At 41.8% G+C, this 23,565-nt stretch overlaps 1 protein-coding gene across 1 annotated transcript in view; it reads left to right on the top strand.

Annotated features, from left to right (window-relative positions):
• STAP1 (signal transducing adaptor family member 1) overlaps positions 1–22,893 on the top strand; it is a 75,464-nt gene extending 52,571 nt beyond the window's left edge. Inside the window, exons 6-10 of the mRNA XM_018559917.1 lie at positions 5,272–5,406; positions 7,524–7,593; positions 12,538–12,637; positions 16,335–16,418; positions 22,784–22,893. Coding sequence (XP_018415419.1) covers positions 5,272–5,406; positions 7,524–7,593; positions 12,538–12,637; positions 16,335–16,418; positions 22,784–22,893 — 499 coding nt within the window. The remainder of the gene's footprint in view (positions 1–5,271; positions 5,407–7,523; positions 7,594–12,537; positions 12,638–16,334; positions 16,419–22,783) is intronic.
• The last annotated feature ends 672 nt before the right edge of the window (positions 22,894–23,565 follow it).

Raw genomic sequence — 23,565 nt, 5'->3', positions numbered from 1 at the left:
CCGCGGCCCATTCATATGTTAATATCTCGGCCGGTACCGGGACAGTGCAGGCTGCAGGAACAGCACCAGCAAGCTCCGGAAAGAGCACAGAGTAGAGAGGGCTGGGGGAGGAGGTGTTTCTCTGGCCTCCCCCACCAGCGCCCTCTAGTGTACTGTGTGGTAGTGCCGGCTCTGCTCGCTAACACACAGTAGACACTGCTCTGCACAGAGTCGGCATAGCGGACCGGCCCTGGCTGCTGTGCGGGCCACATTACAAGGTCCGGCGGGCCGGATTCGGCCCGCGGCCTTGTGTTTGCCACCCCTGACCTAAAGGTTATTTTTGAACTGTAAAAGCTAATCTGAGATGTTTAGTATGATCAAAGTACAGATGTACTTTCAAAAGAAAAGGAAAAAACCCATAAATAAAAAAAATAATCAATTACATTTACTTTATAACGTTCTGTGCTGTTGCAATAAGTACAGTCAGCTAATAAAGAGGTGTATCCTGAGGAGGCTGCCCTTCCAGGTAATTTTTTTCCTCATACCACAGTCATCCTTAGCCACCATACACCTATAGATTTTCTGTAGATTTTTTTTCTATCAGCCTATGGTCAGATGGAAAAAGTGTGGATGGAGGAATCTCCCACTGGGCCAAGCTTCAGTATCTTGCTAATCGGCCCCGCCGGCTCTCAAAATACCTAAACAATGCCTGCATCCAATGAGATTGTTCACGTATTTTGACAGCCAGTTGGGCCGACTGGGAAGATACTGAAGCTTGGCCCAGTGGGAGATTCCTTCATCCACACAGTTTAGCCTAGATGGAGGAATTTGTTGCACTTTTTCCATCTGACCATACGCTAATAGAAAACAATCTATATAAATTCTATAGGTATATGGCCAGCTTAAGAATCACATTAACAATATTAACCCCTCGTTGTCCTCCCATCGCAAAAATACGGGCAGACCTTCCTGGCAGGTGGACATACATGTACGTGATTTTTTTTTCTGCTCGTGTCCGCCCCCTACTGGGCGGGCACGAGCAGAGTCCCGCCGGGAGGGTAAACAGCTGTTACTGTTTACAGGAGCTAGTTCCAGCTAGCTCAGTTATTTGTTTTAAAAAAATCTGGTTGTATTCCTAAATGCACAGAATATTACTGGATATTTCGTTTTTATAGGTATATTTGCAGAAGCGATCTGGCGACAGGTAAGTCGCCAGGATCGCTTCTGTTGTAAAGCCGACAGTCGGCTCTACAAGTTTAAACAGAGTCCCGGCGGCAAAAGTCGCCGGGAGTCTGTTTAAACAGCCCCGATGCTGGCGACGTACACTGTACGTCGTCAGTCACGAAGGGGTTAAAGGGTTTTTTTTTGCCTTCCTCTGGATCAACAGTGGGTAATTGTGGGCATAGCATTCTGTTTAGGCTTTTCTGACTAACTATGTAACTACTGACTGTTTCATACAAGCATTCGACCGGCTCTGTAGCTTGGATAACCTTACACTGTGCGCCACCCCCCGTTGCTGCTACCGGTTATCCCGGGCACCCTGCGGTGCCCAGGATCAAGAACACCGGCACAGTGGCTGCTACTAGAGAGAAAGAGGAGAGATCAACATTTCCTCCACCGCTGAACTCTCCCCCTTCTCTCTATAAAGTTGGAAGCGATGTCTATTACATCACTTCCCCCTTTTTTTTTTAAATTAAAGTCTCATATAAAAAAAAAACACCCAAAAAAGTTTTAAGTCTCCCGCGTGCACGCACCTATAAACATAAATATGCGTTGGTTGTGCGTAGGTACAAAAACAACGATTACGCCACACGTTATATATCGCCGCAAACATCGCAGTGAGAGCAATAATTTTAGGCCATCAATCACTCATAACACTAAACTGATGAGCGGTAAAAGCTTTTAAAGTGTCGCCTATGGCCAATTTTAGGGTTGGTATTTTTTTGCTATTTTGTGGGTGCGCACAATTTTAAAGCTCGAGTTTGGTGTCTATTTACCCGACGTGACCCTGTATTTTATATTTTACCAAAAAATGGGTAATATTAAATGTTTTATAACATAACGTAGGGAAAACAGATTTCTTTTTGAAAAGTTTTGGTCCTTTTTTCGTTCTATAGTAAAAAATAAAAACCCCAGTGGTGAATAAATACCACCAAAAGAAAGCTCTATCTGTCACCAAAAAATGGTATACAATTCATTTCAGTACAGCGTTGCATGACGGAATAAATGTCAGTCAAAGTACTGCAGCGCTGAATACTGAAAAATGGCCTAAATATCATAGCCATATGACGTGCTAGTAATTTAAATTGAGCAGAATATAAGTTCTCTTTAAAACCTTTTTTTTGTAAATGTGTATTTTCATTTGTTTGTGTCAATTCAGCTTGACGTAACTAGGTTATGCCTGCTGTGTGATAAAGATGTAATTGCATGGTGATTATAAACAATAAAAATGCCATATGTTTGCTCCAGTGGTTTGCTGCTGGTAGGTTTCAGAATAGGCTTCCATCATTGAAAATGTTCAGCTCTCCTAAAGCAAAAAAACAACAAAGCAAACACTAGCCTAAAATACCCCCAAACATCCCTGCTTAAACAATGGGTCTAAATCTACAACTCCACACCAAAGCATACACTACCCTAAAACACCTAACCCTCCCCTATCTTAACACTTAAAGGAGAACTATGAGGAGTGATTTTCACTCAACCTCATAGTTCGAGCCGACGTGTGACAATGAAACTGTCACGCGTCTGCTCAATAGATCGGGAAGTGAGCGAATGCATACCGTCGCTCGCTCACTTCTCGATCATGTCCCTGCAGAGAGCCGTGACTGTCACTCACGGCTCCCTGCAAGGATTCCCCCCTCCCCTATCCTCCAGCGCTGACTGGCGGAACGGACGGGGGAGGGGGCGGATACAGCTGGCTCTGCCTCTAGATAGGCAGAGCCAGCTGTCACTCATGCAGCTGGGTGGATCTCGACAGTAATGTCGGGATCCGTCCCGGCTGCGGCGGTCTCAGTATACCTCGAGCTGTAGCTCGCGATATACTGAGCTTTGGAAAGCAAAACTTTTTGCTGTTATACTGAGCTTTGGGTCACGGGAGGACGCTAGTTTATGTCCTCCCGTGACCCTTAGGAGAACTATGGGGAAAAACACTTACCCCCTAGTTCTCCTTTAACCTAACTCCTAAAATGAGCCTTTAACATTTCCCCCTCCTCTACAATGTGCGCTTAGATCTTAGCATGCCCTATCTTAACACTTAAGGGGCTATTTATTTATTTTGTGGATACTGGGTAAAAACATTTATAAATAGACCTTTTAAATTGTATGTAATGGCAAAACTTTTTTTAGTTTTGGATAGAGTGCAGAAGGGTTGGACTCTCTAACAAGACCATTGTTGTCATGAGAGCAAGAGGTGAGGCTGAATCTTCCATTTAGAACACCTGTTCTGGTGACAGCTGTCTAATGGAAATTCCCCTCACTTTGGGATTTACTCTTACTTCCCGTTTTGTCTCCAGGACAGGAAGTGAAAAGAAACTCCCGAGAAGAGTTGTAACCCTTCCCTACTCTATCCAAAACTAATTTAAACAAGTTTTCGCTATACATTCACTTTAACTCAGTCTTACCCTTTCATTTAAACTAATCCTTGATGGAAGTTTTGAACACTTGGGCCTATAAGAGTTAGCCCATAAGGTAAGCCCTTGAGTGCATGTAAACACTAACAATTAACTTTTACATATTTGCTGCATATGGTCTGTTAAATATACCATTAAAATAATTGTATTATGTCTGTTTTGTAAATGCAAAAATAAACTGTTGACTCTTGAAGACAGTAGTTCAGCCCAGCCTTTCTCAGCCAGGGTGCCGTGCCACCCTTGTGTGCCTTCTGGCTTCCTCAGGGGTGCCTCAATATTTTTGCACAATGTCATGCATTTTCCTGGTGCAGGTGGGCTCCTGATGTGAAGGGGGTGATTCTGATGTGAAGACATTGGGGGGGAGGGGGGGGGGGGGACTTCTAATGTGAAGGGAGCTCCTGATGTCCTTTACACCTTAGGGGTGTCTGCCTCAAGATTTTGCATACATTAAAAATGTTACCTGACTGAATATGTTAGAAACACTGGTTTACTGAAAGAAATTTGGGAAGGGCTGACACCATTGAGACCACACAAATGTTGTGTGTTGTCAGCCCATAATAGGAACTTTTAAGAGCCGAGTGCATTTCTGGAGATTTTTTTCTGTACTTGAAAGGAAAGAACAGGCTTGCGAGGAAAAAATTTTGATGAAAGGCTTACGGCGGAACACAATTGTTTCCAGCTGGCCAGCTCAGAAAGCATTACATCGGTGGTTTTCGCCCTTCTGCTGTAATCTCATGGTCCCCTGTAAAATAATAGCTGTCATGAGCGGCCCCCTACACACACACACCTGCACCACCGCTACGGCCGCTGCTGGTCTCCCCCACTTGTATGGGCAGGACAGAGACAGCATCGAGCTGCGAGTTGGGGGGGGAGGCAGAGCTTACTATCTCCAGTTTCTGAATGAATAGGAAGCCTCTGTACTGAGTGCTTTCCATTCATTTAGAACAGAGGCTGTAGAAAAAGAGATTAAAGACTCTGTGTCCTCAATTTCTTTTTCTATTTCAAAAAGGAACTGTGGCTGCACATGGCAAAGTGTTGTGTCACATTGCCGTGAGTTGTGATTTGTTGTGTTGTGATTGAATGTACGCCTGTATCATTTTATCACAACACATACACCAGCACAGCGCACAAATGATTTTTAACATTTTGCTTATTTACAGTTTTGCGTTCCTAATTTTTTACTGTTTTGCAAAAAGGTGCAATTTTAAATTTATAAATATTTGTTATTTATTAACTCAGTACAGTTTTATCTGTCAGATTTAGTCAGAAAAGTATTTTTTCCCTGCACTGATACTGATTTTAGTGTGCTTTTATCAATTGAATTGTGTATTTTTATCGGTTTCATACTGATTTCATAAACATTTGCGCAATTATCGCAGAACCTACAAAATTAGTAGCACCATCTTTTTATTCTACCGGGCCTGTGCTTTCAGAAAATATATGGTTGAGGGGGGTCTTTCACAAACGCTAGCAACGCAGCAATAGAGTATCAAAAAAATTCAAAAATGCTGTGGCCAGCTGAGGTTTAAAGTGTTCCGGAGGGCTTGGCAGCGAAAGGGTTAAGGGATATGGTCCTGTATGATACCCAGATTTAATCATGTAGCTTTATATGCATTGTGTCTTGCTATATTGTGTGATTTAATTCAGTTTCCACTTTGTACAGGTGCTTTTACAGTGTATCTCGTCATGAAGCTGCAGAAATGCTCGTGAAGAACGAAAGCTTTGGCAATTTAATACTGAGGCCCGGGGGAGACTCTAAGAACTATGCTGTAACTATTCGAGAGCCCTCTGAAAATAGGTAAGAAAATATATAACTGTGAGGGTGCATTCACACCAGAATTAGAGACAAAAAAGTGAGTCGACAGAGGTCGTTTTGTTTGCGATTGGGGGGAGGGGGGTTTATTTTTATAGTAACCCTTATACGGTATTGGTTCTAGCTTCTATTGACAGTTCACACCAGTCTGTTGCGTTGCACCGACAAAAAGTACAGCCTGCTCTAACAAACTGGTGTGAACTGCTCCCATTCACTCCTATTCATTTTCAGATGTCCTTCCATTGGCATCTGTTGAAAACGGATGCTAATGGATCTGGTGTGAATGGGGCCTAAACCTCCAAACTTCCACATCATATATTTACCATTTATTCACTTCACTTCTGCTCAGCTCTCAGTGCTTAGAGCAGAATGGAATAACGGATACTACAGGCATGGCATTAGAACCTTGTGTGAGGTTTTCATTGCTATATGTTTCTGTACGTAGGAGATTGCTTCTGAGACAGAAAGTGAATTAAAGTTTTGCATTTCACACGTGTCATTGGAATAAGGGGGATCTTGTAATAAGGGCACCTGTTCAGATGACAGCTGTCAAAGGTGGAAATTCCTCTCACTTTGGGGAGATTTCCTCTCACTTTCAACTATATCTCCAACACAGGAAGTAAAGTCAAAACTCTCTTAAGCTGGTCATACACCTATAGATTATCTGCAGATTTTCTGTGGTCAGTTGGAAAAAGTGCAACAGATTCCTCCATCTACGCTAAACTGTGTGGATGGAGCAATCTTCCACTGGCCCAAGCTTTAGTATCTTGCTAGTCGGCCCCGCTGCCTGTCAAACTACCTGAACAATCTGATTGGATGCAGGCATTGTTCAGGTGTTTTGAGAGCCAGTGGGGCCGACCACCAAGATACTGAAGCTTGGCCCAGTGGGAGATTCCTCCGGCCACACAGTTTAGCGTAGATGGAGGGCTCTCTTGCACTTTCTCTATCTGACCACAGAAAATCTGCAGATAATCTATAGGTGTATGGCCAGCTTTATAATGGCACAGGCATAAAATCTGATGGATGGTCCATCCCTTTCCCACTTTATCTAGACTAGCTGGATTCCACTTTATTTTATCATGTTTATTTTATCAGAAAGTATTTAAATACAAATTAATGATGTCCCCTCTACTTGCTGGCGTTATGCAGGTGAGCTTGGAACTCTGATCCACATTTTTTTGGGCCTGTCCTGGAATCCAACCATTCTGGAGATCAGTTCATTCAGTGATAACACACATTCTGGGGTACTCTGTGAATTTTAAGCCAGAGGTTTTTCTTCTCCATGATCAAGCCGTGGCATTGACTTGTTATAAGAATTTCCTCACCATGCATATGATCAATGCGGCTCGTTGTTTGATCCCTAGCAATCGGCATTCTTTTCAACCTCCCACCCTGAAGGAGTGCATTATGTACAAGAAATGGAAGAAATTGTGCGCATTAAACAGGGTAGGATTGAGTGATTCCATAGGATGTGTTCTAAATGGATCCACAAGACTGGGCCTGACTACTCATCCTTGTTGTCAGCTTGGCCCTTTGTCCCCCTCATTTGCTTTAGTTGGGAGTTGGAGAAATGTCTGGCAAGTTGGTTTTAGAGTTGCAGATCTCAGAGTGTCACTGTAGTTTGGATGGTTTGGGCAGCAGGTACAGGCCTGTTCTGCTGAGGGATGTAGGAGGTGAGCCCTGTTGTATGAGAGACAATTATTATGTTGTGAAGATTGTAACATAAAGATCTTTTTACATTCTAGTCTTTTGTATCTGTTATTCTGTTGCCTGAGTCTACCCACGGTTAGTGAAGGGCTCTTTATATACATTGTTCTTTGTATTATGAACTTGGGATTTGGAGATTGTAATGAAAACAAAAACAAATGAATGATGTTATGTTACACTGATATGTCCAGAGATCAATTGGTTTATATAGCAATTATACCATGTAAATGGTTTATATAGCAAAATGGTTGTATCCCTTTAATATCATAATACATAGTATTCATTGTGAAATATATCTAATAAGCGATCTGATGTAATACTGTGTTAAAAGCAAGCAAAGCACTCAGGCATGGATTAATATTGACTTTATGCATCCACTTTTTTTTCTCCAACAGCAGGTCCCAAGTCAAACATTACAGGATTCTAAAAACAGACCGTGGTTTCACTATTGAACTGGACAAGCCTGTAAGTATATATATTTCTTGTGGATTTACCTGATGTCAAGGCCAAACAGCTGGCAGTGCTGTGCAGGGGCGTCCCGAGGCCGGTTGTCACCCGGAGCAAAGACCGGGTGACACCCCACCGTGACGTCATCGCGCATGCCCGGTCATCTAATTGACGCCTGCCTGCGGACATCTTTGTGATGGGCGTCGGCAGAGAGAGGAGGGGATGTTCACTCGGAGGGATGAGGTATGCTGACTTTTTAGAGAGGGTGACACCAAAATGACTCTCAGTCATTTTGGTGTCGTCACCCCTCCAATGTTGTCACCCGGGTGCGGGCCGCACCCCCCTTGTGACGCCACTGGTGCTGTAACCTAAGAAATTAAGGCAAAAAATAGAGACCACTGATTTAAAAAAAAATAAAAATAGAGACCACATGAGAGTTTGTAAAACGTATGTCTTTGTCTTGCCTGTTCTATCAAAATGAATTAAGAGAGAAAAAAAACTTTGTTGTAGCCAGTGTAACATCATCATGTACCATTAGTTGCCACTACATTGTTGCCACAGGTACATGAAATGAAAATCTCTTAATCCACTCAAGTTTAAAGCCCATCCTAGGGGACAGGAAAAAGCTATTTTACTTACCTGATACCCGTTCCCATCAGCTTCCCCTGGGCTACTAGACCGGTCCCTGCCGCCTCTTTTCCCCTTTGCTTCGGCGGTCTAAGTACGGCTGACATTAGCATGTCTAATGCAGGTTCCATAGACCTGCATTAGACATGAGGACACTGAGGGGCATTTGAGGAGCCGGAAAAGAGAGGACAGAGGTGAGCGCTGAATGCTGGGGGAGCGGGGATCAAATAAACAAAAGTGCTTTACTTTGGTCCCCCAGATATAAACGAGCACTTAACATTTGCAGTGCAGGGTAGCCCCTCTCAAGGGTAGTTATTTGGTTTGGCCGGAGATGGGCTTTATGAGATTGGGTGGGTGGGTGGTGCTGGAACCCCAGTTTAATGAAAAGAGATTGTCTGGACAATTGGCTGGTAAATTCTGCACAACAAAGGGGTTCCTTGGTCACATTGGGCTGTTACTGGAATGGATAGGGCTAGAATTGAAGTGCCACATTGTGATATTATAGTCCAGACACAGGTTTTAAAACGTATACACAAAGCCAACAAATTTCAGGGGCAAATATACATCCCCTTCATCAGAGCTAGTTAATTTAGAGTGTGGTAGTGTAAAGTGTATAAAGTACAGCGCAGAGTGGAGAAAAAGAATGTTGTGAATAGTTAAAGTAGAACTATGTCCTCCCAATAAAAAATATGTGCCTGAGCACTTCAATATAAGTGCTTCAGCACTTTCATTTTTCTTGTAGTCCACCTGCAAAGTCCCACAAATGTCTGTTGAGCCTGCCAGTCAAGTCCACCTAATGCATCTGTTTGTGATGGTGTGGCAACTATGCTACACTGTTCCCAAATCCAGGGCAGAGTTGCCACTCTCATGTAGTCCATGCCTGCTTGCACTATGATGAATGACACAAAGTTGCAGGGGGCATGACTAACTCCATTATCACTGTTGATTCACATGCCTGTGGCTTGTCAGTCAGCACTTGGTACATTGACAGCACTGCCTTTGTTTCTGAAATCCTCCAACTGTGACCTGAAGTACCTGGGAGAGGGAGTATGTAAGACACAAATTAAGGAGGATTTTGCTTATTCAGGGAACAAGGATCCGCAGAAGGACCTTAACCCCTTAGTGACACAGCTTCAGAAAATGTTTTCGCTTCTGCGGACCGGAGCAATTTTGCCATGTGTTTGTTTTACCATAATTTTCATCTTCCTCGCTCATTGCACCTACACATATTATATACCGTTTTGTAAAGGACAAAATGGGGTTTAAGTTGATGTGAAATATGCATATAGAAATTCCTATACAAAGCAATGGGGGGGAAAAAACACATTTTTCACAGTTTTGGCAATAATAATGTGTACATGATTAGTGTAGCTAACAGAAAGTAATTCATAATACATTCTTATATTTGTCCTGATTAATAGGGTATATCATATGTCTGGGATTTCAGCTTGTTGTGAGTTATAGGTCACAAAATACAAGGAGTGAAATACAGTTTTAGTGTGGAACAATTTTAGAATGTTGTATGTTTGTCTCCTATCTTTAATAGCCTCCTTAGCACTATATTTTCTCATAATTTAAGTCTGTGAAGGTTCTCATTCATCCAGGTCATGGTATATTTGTAAAAAATAAGTCAATGCAACTGGATTCAGAATTGAGAAAGCTAGTCGGATGTCCAGTGTTTCACTGGACATCTGACCAGCTTTCTCAATTCTGAATCCAGTTGCATTTTAAAACCGTTTTTATTATTTAATTTAATTTTTTATTTTGTAAAACTAGGGGGCACTAAGGGGTTATTTTTTCATTCATTTAATTTTCCCTCGACAGACCAGCGCTCATTGTACAGCATGCAGGGATTATCCCGTCACCCACCGTTAACTAACTAATTGATGGTGGCGGAGTAATCCCATCATCGGGCGGGAAGAGGTTATAAATCATTGTGTAAATGGAGGCCTAATAAGGCATATCCAACTAATCACGCGTAACAGAAAGAAAGAGAAAATGTAGTTTTTCAAAGAATATAAAAAGCAATACTCAAGGCTAAACAGAAATATCTGTAATATACTATTTTCTGTAATATACTTTATGTGTGAAGTGAAAATGCATAGATCTGGAGACTGTTATATTCTGTTTAATAAAACATAAAAATTTACATAAGGAGACATATACATTCTGGACAGACAGAGGTAATCTGCAAAGTTCTGTCTAAACGACTGTCACTCTGTTGTATGCTCAGCCTAATTGTACATACTAGTGAACATACGCTGTTACTAGTCACAGGTAAACTAGGCCCCCAATTGAGGTTACAATGTTAGTACATGAAGTAATGAAGATGAAAAACAGGCACTCTACCCTGTTAGCAGAGAAGCTGTAATAAAATAGAAAATGCTGGATACTTGTGTATAGCGCAGTTTAAGCTCTTTTTTTAGAGTATTAAGGGAGTGAGAGCAAGCTTATGTTATGAGCAGCTTGTGTAACTGGTTCAAGATAGACAAAGCAGCCACAGTTATGATGAACTGTAAGCAGGTTTAGGTGTGTACAAAGATATTATATGGCACAATGTTATTGTTGTGTAAGCTGTATGAGGGACCTAACCTGAATTACTTTTTTTATTACTAGAACACAGTTCTCCTCACAGCAACCAGTCATATTTAAGGTCTAGTATAGTGTGATTATAATTAATAAAAGTTTCGGTAAAAGCTTTTAATGCGTCGCCTATGGCCAATTTTGGGTAGTGTCGTTTTTTTGAGGTTTAGCGCGCATGCGCAATTTTAAGGCTTGACATGTTTGGTGTCTCTTTACCCGATGTGACCCCGTCTTTTATATTTTACCAAAAAATTTGGTAATAATAAATGTTTTAGAATTTAATATAGGGGGCACTGTTTTTTTTTTTTTAAATCTGTAGTTTTTCCTTAATATATTAAAAAATAAAAACCCCAGTGGTGATTAAATACCACCAAAATAAAGCTCTATGTGTCCCCAAAAAAGGGTATAAAATTCATTTCAGTACAGCGCTGCATGACGGAATAAATGTCAGTCAAAGTACCGCAGCGCTGAATACTGAAAAATGGCCTGGATCGGAAGGGGGTTTAACACCCCGGATGTCAACTGGTTAACAATCAGGCCCGTGCATCCTCCATTGAGATACATTTAATGGTAGCGAACTCAAATGTTCATATACAGTAAATGAGTATTATTAAAGCAGCACTAATATTAGCAGCATGAGCAGTACAGTAATAATAATAATGGTTATGATGGTAATGCTGTATTATTCGGTCCCATTTGTCAATGTGTTTTTCCAGCAGTACATCCACTATCCAGTACAACATTTACACATATGCAGGGAAGGCTAACTTATAGACTGTAGGTAGTTCATGTTACTGTGCTTCTGTAAGCCATACTGTATTTATGCATTTAATAGAGAACTATGGGGTCAGTGTTTTTCCCCATAGTTCTCTTTAGGGTCACGGGAGGACATATACTAGTGTCCTCCCGTGACCCAAAGCTCAGTATATCGCGAGCTACAGCTAGCGGCATACTGAGACCGCCGCATCCCTCCAGTCAGCGCTGGAGGATCGGGGAGGGGAGGGGGGAATCCCTTCGGGGAGAGGTGACTGACCACAGCTTTCTGCAGGGAGATGATCGGGAAGTGAGAGAGCGCGGTATGTGTTCGCTTACTTCCCGATCTATTGAGCCGACATGTGACAGTTTCATTGACACACGTCGGCTCGAACTATGAGGATGAGTAATTTTCACTCACCTCATAGTTCTTCTTTAAGCATTTTTGCACCCATGGCGATTGCAAAAGTATATGTAGCATACATATTTGAGTATTTTGTAAACACATTGGAAGAGCAGAAATGACCAAACCAAGGGAAAATTCATAAGGGAAAATTCGTAAGGGAAAATTGCAAGAAATGACGTGTAAAAATGCTAATAAACAGAACACAAATGACATCTAGTTTCTAAGTGCTAAGGTGTGAACTGTCCCTAAGAGAAGTGAACTTTGTTTGCAAAAGTAAATTTACTTAGCTTAGTGAATTAGGTGAAGTCGTGCTGACTTCAATCATCCAAATATGTGCAAGCAGAAAATCTTGTTTTGTTTTTTTTTGCACATGATTGGGTATTCTTTGTAAATTAAACTTTCAGTTTGTATTTAGATTCGTAGATAGATATATAGATAAGTAAAAATTCACTTTGAAAGTGAACATGCTGTACTCCTATAATAAATTAGGGTCACATTGTCTATTAAGTTGTTATGCTGTGCCATATATTTTGTGTACAAGCCATTGTATGTTTCCGTTTCAGTTAAAATATTGCATTTTCTTCCTTCCCTAGGTCATATTGAACAGCCTTGATGATGTTGTGGATCACTTTATTAGGGAGACCAGAGGGAAACTGAAACCATATGTTTCAAACATATATGACACACAGATCGGTATGAAATCTCTATTAACCTGATATGGTCTAATATGGCACGATGTTATTGCTGTGTAAGCCATATGAGGGACCTGACCTATTTTACTTTTGTATTACTAGAATATAGTTCTCTATACAGCAACCAGTCATATTCAAAGTCTAGTATATTCTTCTTTATTTCACATATACTGGCAAAGTCCAAGGATACAGACTTTCTGGTGGATGGTCCATAACTTGCTTGAAAGGCTTGTCAAACACAACCTTCCTCTATCCCCTCTCTCTGTTTTGTTAGGCGTACCCTTACCCTAACAGCAGTTAGACAAATTTGAAAATAGATTAACATCTCATATCTTGACAGCTGCACATTGCCTAATAGTCTTGAAATGGAAACAGCCAACATCTCCATCCAAAATGGAACTTTACAAACGTATCAAAAAGGTACAAAATATCGAGTACCTTACAACCTGACTGAACAATTCTGTAACCCTTTATAATTTAGTTTGGGGGTCTTTTGATGATTTGGAACATTCTACCTCATAGAACAGAGCTCAACATGTGAGCTGCACTGTCCTCTACCACCTAGAGCAGGGTTAGCCAAACTGCAGCCCTTCAGCTGTTGTGAAACTACAAATTCCATTTGGCATCGCAAGACTCTGACAGCAACAGGCATGACTCTTCGAGGCAGATACATGATGGGTTTTGTAGTCTAACGACAGCTGGAGCGCCAAAATTTGGCTACCCTTACCTAGAGCATGGCCTTTTTAGCATCCCTTTTTTCCTACTTATCCTTCCTTTACTTCATATGGTTATGTGACAATCACTATTGCAGTGAAACGCTTCTTTCCTTGCCAGAGCACCAGCTCATTGACATTTTTACCATGTCATCAGAGTGATACTTCTAAGTCTATACATTTCCAATGGAAGCACTGGGAATTAGCTTATATGATTGTTTATCTTTACTTTTTATATTCTGCAGAGAACTAGAGTTTTGGAAATATTATTTGTTATTGATCTACAGGTATTCATTGTACGTTCAAATATCTCTCTCTCTCTCTCTCTCTCTCTCTCTCTCTCTCTCTATATCTATATATATATACCAGTCTGATATTAAGTTGATTCTGGAATATCAATCTGATCAGTTAATATTGTTGTGTCACTAATAAAAATAGATATTGTGTACTGCGGAAGAAATGTGTACCAGTGTAGACTTTACTATTTAAAGTTTCCTAATCTCCAAATTCCGACTTGGTTTTAATGCAATTACTAATTAAATGTTTAATAGAAGCTCTCCTGTCCATTGTTCCAAAGTCATCCTGCACAAAACCCATTGCTTTGAAATACAAATGGTAGTAAAAAAAAATCAGTAATTAGGAAAACACCAAAGAATAAATTACACATTGGGCCCTCCACTGGAAAGACATGCTATTGACTGATTGAAAACATGTCTGCCAATCAGAACAGAGCTAGTTCATTCCTGTTTGTCAGGCCACCGGATATATTTTAGGCTCTTGCTTTGTTGTATTTTTTAGATTTTTAGTATCAATGTTTCTTTTTTTTTTTATCCCATGTGGATGGATTCTTGCAAGGCACGAACAGGAAAATGACGACTAGATGCAAGAAAATTGTTATGTTGATTTTACCAGGCTAACTAGTTATAGGGTCATAAACAGGTATTTGATTAAATGCAGACAAAAAGAAGTGTTATAGGGCATTTGGAAAATAAGTTGGGTAGACAGGTAATTTTATTATTATTTATTTATTTTATTTATAAAGCACTAATTTGTTTAAAACATAGGCCTTTCTTGAGGTGCCCATACACCTTACGATTATCGTCCGATATTCGTATCGAAATCGCGTTTTGTCTGATATTTTAAAGGTTGATGGGCAGTGTACAACCGCAAATACTGTACAATCGTACGTCTTTTGACTTTCCAGTAGGTTATAAAACTTTGGTCAATCAAACCGTTTTCGCAAGGTTGGTGGCGTTTCTGTACGTCAAAATTTGTACTATTAACACTGCTCATGCGCAAACAAAAATACATACGGTCGATTAACGCAATTCGTCCAGGTGTTTTTTTTAACTACCGTTAATTGAACCCTGTGATGATCGGGGCAGGATGGGGCCGCTGTACGAAAATCGCACGACGGTTCGATCATCGGACTAAATGTTTCATCCGATGATCGCAAGGTGTATGGGCAGCTTTGGTTTAATCAAATAAAGAGCTATGAGTAGTTTAATGGTTGCAATACTGGGCACTGCTTTGACTTAAATCCAATTGCTTGTAAAGGTTAGCCTATGATTGCTATTTTACCAGGCAAGCACAAAGATAGTGTCTGTTGTACAAGAAAAGTAAACAAAAAATAGCTCCAATCTGGGATGTTAACTCCAAAATGATCCCACTTCGAAAGTTTATATGACTTAATGAAATTTAACTGAAAACAGTTAAAGGCCATTGGAGGATGGTCAGATGTAAACATGAGCCAACAATGTGTGTGTTTCTATTTAGTCCTTGTTGAGGGGCTGTGGAGAGAATGTGCATCTGATACTATCAAAGACAGCTCCCATTCTGATGGAATCATAGGCTAATGTTTTAAAATGAGGAGCTGCCAAAACCATTAACCATAACTGTTTACCTACTTCACATGTGGTGATATGACGGTGGTTTGCAACCCAGAGAAACCTTTCTGTGTATGCCTTCCCTTATGTACAGCATGCTGACAGTACAGCTTACATTTTAACAGAGGGGGTTTCTAATGCATACCTGTTTACTGCTTAAAGGGTTATTAAACCCTCGCGTGTTTTTGCATATATCTACTGCTAACAAGCAGTAGATGTATACAAAAAAATTATTTAAAAAAAAAAAAGGGTTTAAACTTACCTGTGTCTTCGCCGCGCGCTTCCGTCAGAACATCTGAACATTTTTCAGGCGGGCGCATGCGCGCTTCAGATGTTTGCCCGGGAGACGAGGCGAGACACAAGGTAAGTCTATGGAGCAGCGTGCACCCGCACAGACACTGTTGGACATCAGAGGTGAGGAGTCAGCACTGGTTCGGAGACCCGCACCAGCGCTGGAGGGACAGCTGAAAAGGACAGGATAGAAGAAGAATATCGGATTAAGAAACATCATTTAAGGTAAGTCCCTACAGCAGGATTAGAAAGGGGGGACAACATTTTTTATAGCGCATTATCTTGGAAGCACATTTGAAAGCAAATATTTTAGTGATTTTTTTTTGGTTGTTTCCCCCAATTCTACTTTTATCTAATATGCACAGTTCCAGATATATACCCTAAAACATAGTCAAAACTCCTAAGTACAAGTTGACACATATGTGATGCCATGTTACGTAGCAGAGTGGTAGTAAAGCAAAGTCAAGATTTGAATGAGATAGATGGGGACAAAATGAATCCATAATAAATAAATACATGCCAGACTTTCATTTTACATAACCAAAAAAAAATAGGCTCATCTCTAATAACCTAAGAGGCGTTTCCCTTTATTTTGCTCTTAGAATAAAGTATTGAGGTGGAGTAGACACAAAAATGTTAGCTATTTCACCAGCTCCATAGTATTTATAAAGTGATGTTCTTTCATTTACTTTACATTTCATACATGTTGGGACTAGAATAAAGTTAAAGATTCTGGTGTATCTGAAAAGGCACATGTAAGTATTTCAATTACCTTTTTGTTACACAGTCCCATTTATCATTCCTACAGATTATGCTGTTAATGTGGAAACTCAGAAGACTGCAGACAAATTTATGCCAGCACAGCGTGGAGCAGAAAACACCTATGTGAATGGTGATTTTTTTTTTTGTTTAAAGTACCTTGATTGCATGGACAATTGTAATGAGATTTGATTAGGGGGCATTACTCAATGCATGTAACCGATGTAAAATTACATAATGACCCTGTTAAAAGGCAGCAATGCATACCAAGACCATGCTGCTTATTAGAACATAATCTAACTCAACCCAAAACATTTTTATATAGTTTAATAGTGGTGTCACTCTTCTACTGTGTAGGCATATAGTACCCCCTCAGGGGTGGGTCGACCCTAATAGTACGGTTAGTCGTAGATGGCAGAGCACTTGGTGGGATAGATAGATAGATAGATAGATAGATAGATAGATAGATAGATAGATAGATAGATAGACTTATATACACACTTATATCAGTGCAACAAGCTAAACATCAAACAGTTATTAAAAAAACAAGGAATGCAGTTAAATCATTAAATATATTTTTATTGCAAACAATATACAGTAAATACCTGACATTTATTTGATTTCAGTCACTTGTCATCCCCTCTACAGCAGCACTCAAGTGATGACTTTATCTGCTCCTTTACTGTCAAATGACAGACTGAGGACAGGAAGGTGACCTATGTGCTACATAACTTCCATAGAAAAAGGTCAGGTCACCAACCTGGCTGTGTTTTCTGGCTGCGATGTAGAAATCTCAGGACTGGTTTGGCAGAAATACAAATTCTTTAGCAGGTAAAACAACATTCACATATGCATTTCATGCATGTATTGCCTGGAATGCAATTTTAAAGAAAACCTTTCAATCCAGAGAATGCTGTAAAGCAGTAGTAATTAAAAGCAGACACCTTTGGGCAGAGGCGGCTCTTTAATTAGGCAAATTAGACGGTCGCCTTAGGCCTCGCGCTCCCGAGGGCCTCGCGGCCGCCTAATTTGCCCTGCCGTCACATTACCTCACAGCCAGGTAACGTCATGAGCTCTTAGCCCTGTCGCTGTCAAACGGAGACTCTCCGTTTGACAGCGACAGAGCTGAGAGCTTATCTGTTTCCTCGGTCCGTCCATTCGGCCAGTGGTCCTCTGGAGCTCCGCCCACCAGCCACTGGGAAGCCATCTCACCCCTCCCATCCACTGTGCAAGGATCCCAATCTGGCTGGGAGGGCGCAGTTGAATCTGGCTGGGAGGGCGGAGTTAAATCTGGCTGGGAGAGTGGATCGTCAGGGGCAGATGGACGGAGACGTAGTCAGCAACGGCTCGTCCTGAACGCTCCCGCCCGTGAGACGCTCCCACCCGCGAGATGCTCCCTGCACAGTCCTGGTGAGAGGCAGCCTTCACAGGCTACAGCAATGGTGAGAGCCCTGTGACCCTGGAGACCCTAGGTAGCCCCGGTTTAACCAGCGCTCTGTGGGGTCTCACCAGCTGTCTGTGGGGTCTAACAAGGCTGGTTAGAGCCCTGGTGAGACCCCAAAGAGCACTGCTACCCTGGTGAGGTACCAGGGCTCTGAGGGGTCTAATCAGGCTGGCGAGACCCGACAAAGCCATGGTGGGAGCCCTGGGGAGACCCTACGGAGCCCTGGTGCTGGTGAGACCCCACATCACCCTGGTGAGATCCCACAGAGCCCTGGTCTCCAAAGGGTCTCACCAGGGTGATGTGGTTCTAACAAGGCTGGTTAGACCCCACAGCGCCCTGGTGAGACCTCACAGAGTCCTGCTACCCTGGTGAGGCCCCCTCAAAGCCCTGGTTTAACCAGGGCTCTGTGGGGTCTCACCAGGGCTCTTTGGCGTCTCACCAGGGGCCTGAGGGGTCTCACCAGGCTAGTAAAACCGCACATAGCCATGGTGGGACCCCATAGAGCCCTGGTGAGACCCTTCGGAGCCCTGGTGGTAGTGGGGTCCCACCAGGGCTCTGTGGGGTCTCACCAGTGCTCCGAGGGATCTCACCAGGGCCCCGAGGGATCTCACCAGCCTGGTTAGACCCCACAGAGCCCTGGTGAGACCCCAAAGAGCCCTGGTGGGACCCTACAGAGCCCTGGCTAAACCAGGGTTCTGTAGGGTCTCACCAACACAAGGGTTCTGTAGGGTCTTGCCAGGGCTCTGTGGGGTTTAACCAGAAATAGTGAGAACCCACAGAGCCCTACTTTAACCAGGGCTATGTGGGGTCTCACCAGGGCCCTGTGGGGTTTAACCAGGCTGGTGGGACAACCAGAGAGCCCTGGTTAGACCCCTCAGAGCCCTGTTGAGACCCTACAGGCTGGTGAGACCCTACAGAGCCCTGATTTAACCAGGGCTCTGTGGGGGTCTCACCAGGGCTCTGAGAGGTCTAACCAGGCTGATGAGACCCCACAGAGCTCTGGTGAGACCCTACAGAGACCTGGGTTATTCAGGGCTCTGTGGGGTCTCACCAGGGCTTTTTGGGGGTCTTACTGGGGCTCTGTGGGGTCTCACCAGCCTGGTTAAACCCCACAGAACCCTGGTGAGACCCCACAGGCCTGAGCGGGGCCTCATGTTTAGGTTTCGCCTAAGGCCTCGCAAACTCTAGAGCCGCCTCTGCCTTTGGGTGCCGACTTACACCTCCCAAAGTCTTTTTGAGCACATGGAAACCCCAAAACAACTAATACCTAGAACAATCTGATATGCAAATCTTAACTTCTACAAAAGTCGAGGACTCCAATCCCTAACTATTGCTCATTATAGTAGACCTGTGTTCAAAAACCAATCATTAGTCCTCCCCTCATTTATGAAAGGTGATGGTTTCTGGTGCCTTAAACTGACCTTTCCCCTCCCATCTGCTTCCAGAGTCCCCAGCTATAAAAATGTCACTACTTCCTGGTATGGAGAAACACAATATCCTAAACTCCAACAATGCACTGCTTCTTGTCTATGCAGCCAGTCACCAGCCCTGAGTGCTGTCATATGAAGGGTGAGGGGTGTAATTCACACAGAAACTCTGGAGAGGTTAGAGTAGCCATGAGATTGATGGAGAGAACAGGGAAGGTAGTTTAAGTGATTGGAGGGTGACTGCTACTGTAGGCTCCATTCACACCTGCACGTTTGGAATTTGCTCAGATCATTTTTAATAGACGCTGGTTTTTATGCGCGTTTGCAGCTACAGCCACATTCAGAATATGCTGCAACCGGCCAGAAAACTGTGCTTGTACTTTGTGCTGCATTATGCATTTTTGTACGTGCAAACGCGGAAGTGTGAACCAGCCCCATAAGAATAGTTTTTTTGTGCGTTTCCGTGCACCAGGCCTCAGGGATGCCATGTTTTTATGTTTTGAAAACCAGTTTACTTTAAGCATAATGTGCGGGCTCAAAGCCCAATAGGTAGCCACAGGTGACTGGAGGAACTCGCTCTTAAGTACAGAGAAAGATGAGATATGTGTTTCAGGGTGACCTGGGTTTTAGCGGTTCAGGGCACACGAAAAGACATTGGGCGCTACAGACAGGCACCTAAGAGTGTCTGTGTTTTAGAAGTAAGTCTAGAATCCTATTACATGTATGTCCAATCTTGTAATCATATTGGAGGAACTCTGAAATATGAATGCCTTCCTCTCCACAAGACAACCCCTCAATTTCTTGCACATAATTCAGAAGAACAGGAAGTAAGAGAAAAGTTCTCCAGTGTGGTCTCAGGCAGAAATCAAAAACTGACAGAAAGGCTAACACTTTCCCATTCTATCCAAAACCAAACAAGCAGGGTAATGCAGAGGGGAAATGGCAAAGGGGTCAAGCAGAGCTGGGCAGAACCAGACTGGAACAGACATGGCAGGGTCTTTTGGTAATAGGAGGTCAAAGTACAGTAACAGATCAGGGCAAGGAAATAAACAAAATACCAAGGCACCAAATAAGAGTATGAAGTTATAGTCTAATATATAGAGTCTTAGCAGCCAAGCTCAAGAGCTGATTGATAGCAGAAGTCAGATACACCTACTAATGACTACCAGAATCGAGGGTGCACATCACAACCATCAGGTGAAACTAGGGAATGACATTTTCCTTCTTTCTGCTACTGTTGCTACTTTTCAACATTGTGTGGATTGCAAGGTTTCCTTTAACAGTTTGACTAAGGCTGATGTTCAAAACGTATCAGTTTTCAAATAACGTTTACGGCATCCGCTCAAACCCTTATTAATCTAGATACCAAATACGTTGTTAAGTATATTTCACAACAAATTCAGCACATATTTAATAGACATCCATTAGGGGCTGTCATTGCTGGCTTGAAAATTGCAAGTTATGCTGACTGAGTAGCTTTAATAACTTGTGAGTCACTGCCCTGGAAAAGATGTGTAAAAAAAAAAAAAAAAGGTTGGAGAATAGTCAGAAGTTTTTACCTGTATGCTTGTTCAATGTCATTGACTCACAGTACAAAAGCAAAGGGTCCACATGACAGCCAGCCAAATGGCATTTTCATATGGGCAGGTCAGCAACAGCAGCCTCCATACATATTTTTCTCATAACAGTTATTAACGCCAGGTATTCCAGCATTCACAAGGACTTCAAAAGACATATGAAATTGTGTCAGGTTTTAGGTAACCACTGCTGTGTATTAAACTCTGTAATTACTGATTTAAAGACTGATATTTGTATACTAGTCACTAACAGTCTCTGTAATAAAAAGTGTGGTGCTTTGCTGTGTACACTTACTGCATGGGATACATTACTGAATATGTGTGCTGTATGCTACGTATGGCAGCTTGTGTCGCTTTTACTGATTGCTAAAAGGCGTTTATCTGTTGAGATTATCACAGCAAAACTTTGTATATGCTCACTTTCATTATTAAACTTTAACATATACAGTATACTAACCACTGGGTTGGGGCTCTGGCCTTGGTTTTGATGTTTTTTGCCTAACAAAGATGTTTTAATACTGGCAGAATGATCTAGCTTTATCTTCCATTTCCTGCTCTGGTGGTTGTCATAATGATCTATCTTTCTTTGTCATTTCCTGCTTTAGTACACTCTGATGTCATTTGAAACTTGTGACAAAATAACAGAGACATACCAAACAGATGTTTTTATATATATATATATAATCTTTATTTAAACATGTTATATTGAACATTCCCAAACAGATGTTTTAAGAAATGGAGAGGAAATAATCTTACTCTAGTATAACTTTGACCCAATGAAACCAGACATGAGTACTCTGAATGTATATTGTTTACATCATGCAGTATTTTATTATGTTACCTCCTAGAGGGGTCAGAAGAACAGTGGAGTTGGATGAAACTTAAGTTATTACTGTTACTGATTTTATTAAAGTTTAATGTATGATGTGATTACTATGATTAATATCTTTAGGCTTGGTTCACACCTGAACGTTTTGTAGCGTGTTCAACGCTCGACGAACGCTCTACAAAACGCTCAAACATCTAAATCCCATTGTATTCAATGGGTCTGGTTCACACCTTGCAGTATTTCCGCCCGTCCGAACGCGATACAAAACGGCCTACGCCCAAAGAAGTACATGTACTTCTTTGGGGCGTTTTGGTCTCGCGTTTCCATTGGGATACAGCCAAGTAGCCCATGGAAACGCGCGTTTGTCGCCCAGTTTTTTTTACCGCGGATCGCGGTAAAAACGTGCAACGCGAACCGCGCAACAAACGCGCATATTCAATACACCTAGGTGTGAACCCAGCCTAAAGGAAATCTGTGCTGAGAGGAAATATACAAGGTTGCTATTGCATGCCTTTTGGAAAATGTTTTATGCCTGACGGTCTAGCATTTCAATACTTTCTGTGCCCGCTGACACAAACCAAGTGTGTATATTGGGAAGCCAGAGAGAACTGGGAACTCCTTATCTATATATTTTCATTCAGTGCCAGTGATTTCATTATTTCTGAAGCCAGAAGGTGAGGTCAGCATGTGGGACCTTCAAAATGTTGTCAGCATAGGTTTGTTTTAGCAAATAACTCACTTAGCATGTTACATAGGTATATATTTATTGTACAAAGCTCAGCCTCAGTCAAAATATATTTAGATGTAAAGAGAGTAGAACAGCTGTAAAGTTTTTATTGCTCTCTGTACTTGTTATCAAGATTTCATTCACTTCCTGTTCCACATAGAAAGTAAGAGAAAGCTCCCTATCAATAAAGCAGACAACAATTAAAAACTGAAAGAAGTCCACCGCAGGCTAGTAAGAAGAATTGCTTTTTTGCTTTATTGCGATTTATGTTCCTGCTGGAGAGCTTTCTTTCACTTCTTGTACTGAAGTCCACACAAAAAGTGAGGATCAAACTCCTCAGTGTAGAATTGGCATTTAAAGCCTGTCTCTGGGTAAAAAACAAACTACCCTTGCAGTGGGGCTACCCCCACACTGCAGGGGTTAAATGCTTGTTTTTGTCTAGGGGTATGATGAAGAGGAATTCTACTTACTTGATCTCTTTTTTCCCCCCACAGTCGATGCTCACCTGTCTTCCTTCCGCGGACTGTCCTTTGGTTTCCTTACAAGTATAAAAGTCCACTTCACCATACCCCAGACCCCTTTTTTAACTGGAGAAAGGCCTTAAAGGGTGTGAAATTTAGGAAAGTTTTACCTTTGTTAGATACACAGTATATACACAGTATATACATACATAGACAGACAGATCTGTCCAGTATGCAGAGAATTATATAATTTCTAAATCATGGCTGTCTTCATTCCTAAATTGTGTGATTCTTCAAAGATCAAACAGATCTGTATGCACCTATTCAGGAGAATACAAAATATTGCATCACTTTTCCAATTTATATAAATCTCGTGTTAATTAATAAATAACTTTTACCAGCCTTAAATGTGCTCCACCCTGAGACTTTAATGAATGCTTTACCAACATTTGCTATTTTGATATTCCTTCTCTGTTTATACATGTTTCTGATTACGTACACTGACTGATGTATAGAAGATTTCTAAAATATGTCTTTGTGACCCACAGTAAGTAATGAAATCCCTTTTCTTTAGTATTTCCAGGAAACTAGGATCCATGTTATACGCATATAATTGGGATAATCTGGTAAGTTATGCTCACGTAAAAAATAAATATATAGATAGATATAGCTATATACACACACTAGTGGGGTGCCATTGGAGGGGATGACATCAAATGACTGACAGTAATTTTGGTGTCACCCCCCTCTGAAACGTCCGGCACTCGGTCATAGGCCGAGAGCCCGACAGTTGCACAAGAGAGGCATACTTTATC

This window comes from Nanorana parkeri, unplaced genomic scaffold (assembly GCF_000935625.1).
Source record: "Nanorana parkeri isolate BGI_ZX_2015 unplaced genomic scaffold, ASM93562v1 scaffold421, whole genome shotgun sequence".
Classification (NCBI taxonomy): domain Eukaryota; kingdom Metazoa; phylum Chordata; class Amphibia; order Anura; family Dicroglossidae; genus Nanorana; species Nanorana parkeri.
Note: the sequence above shows the minus strand (reverse complement) of the source record. Positions and strands in the feature narration are given on the sequence as shown.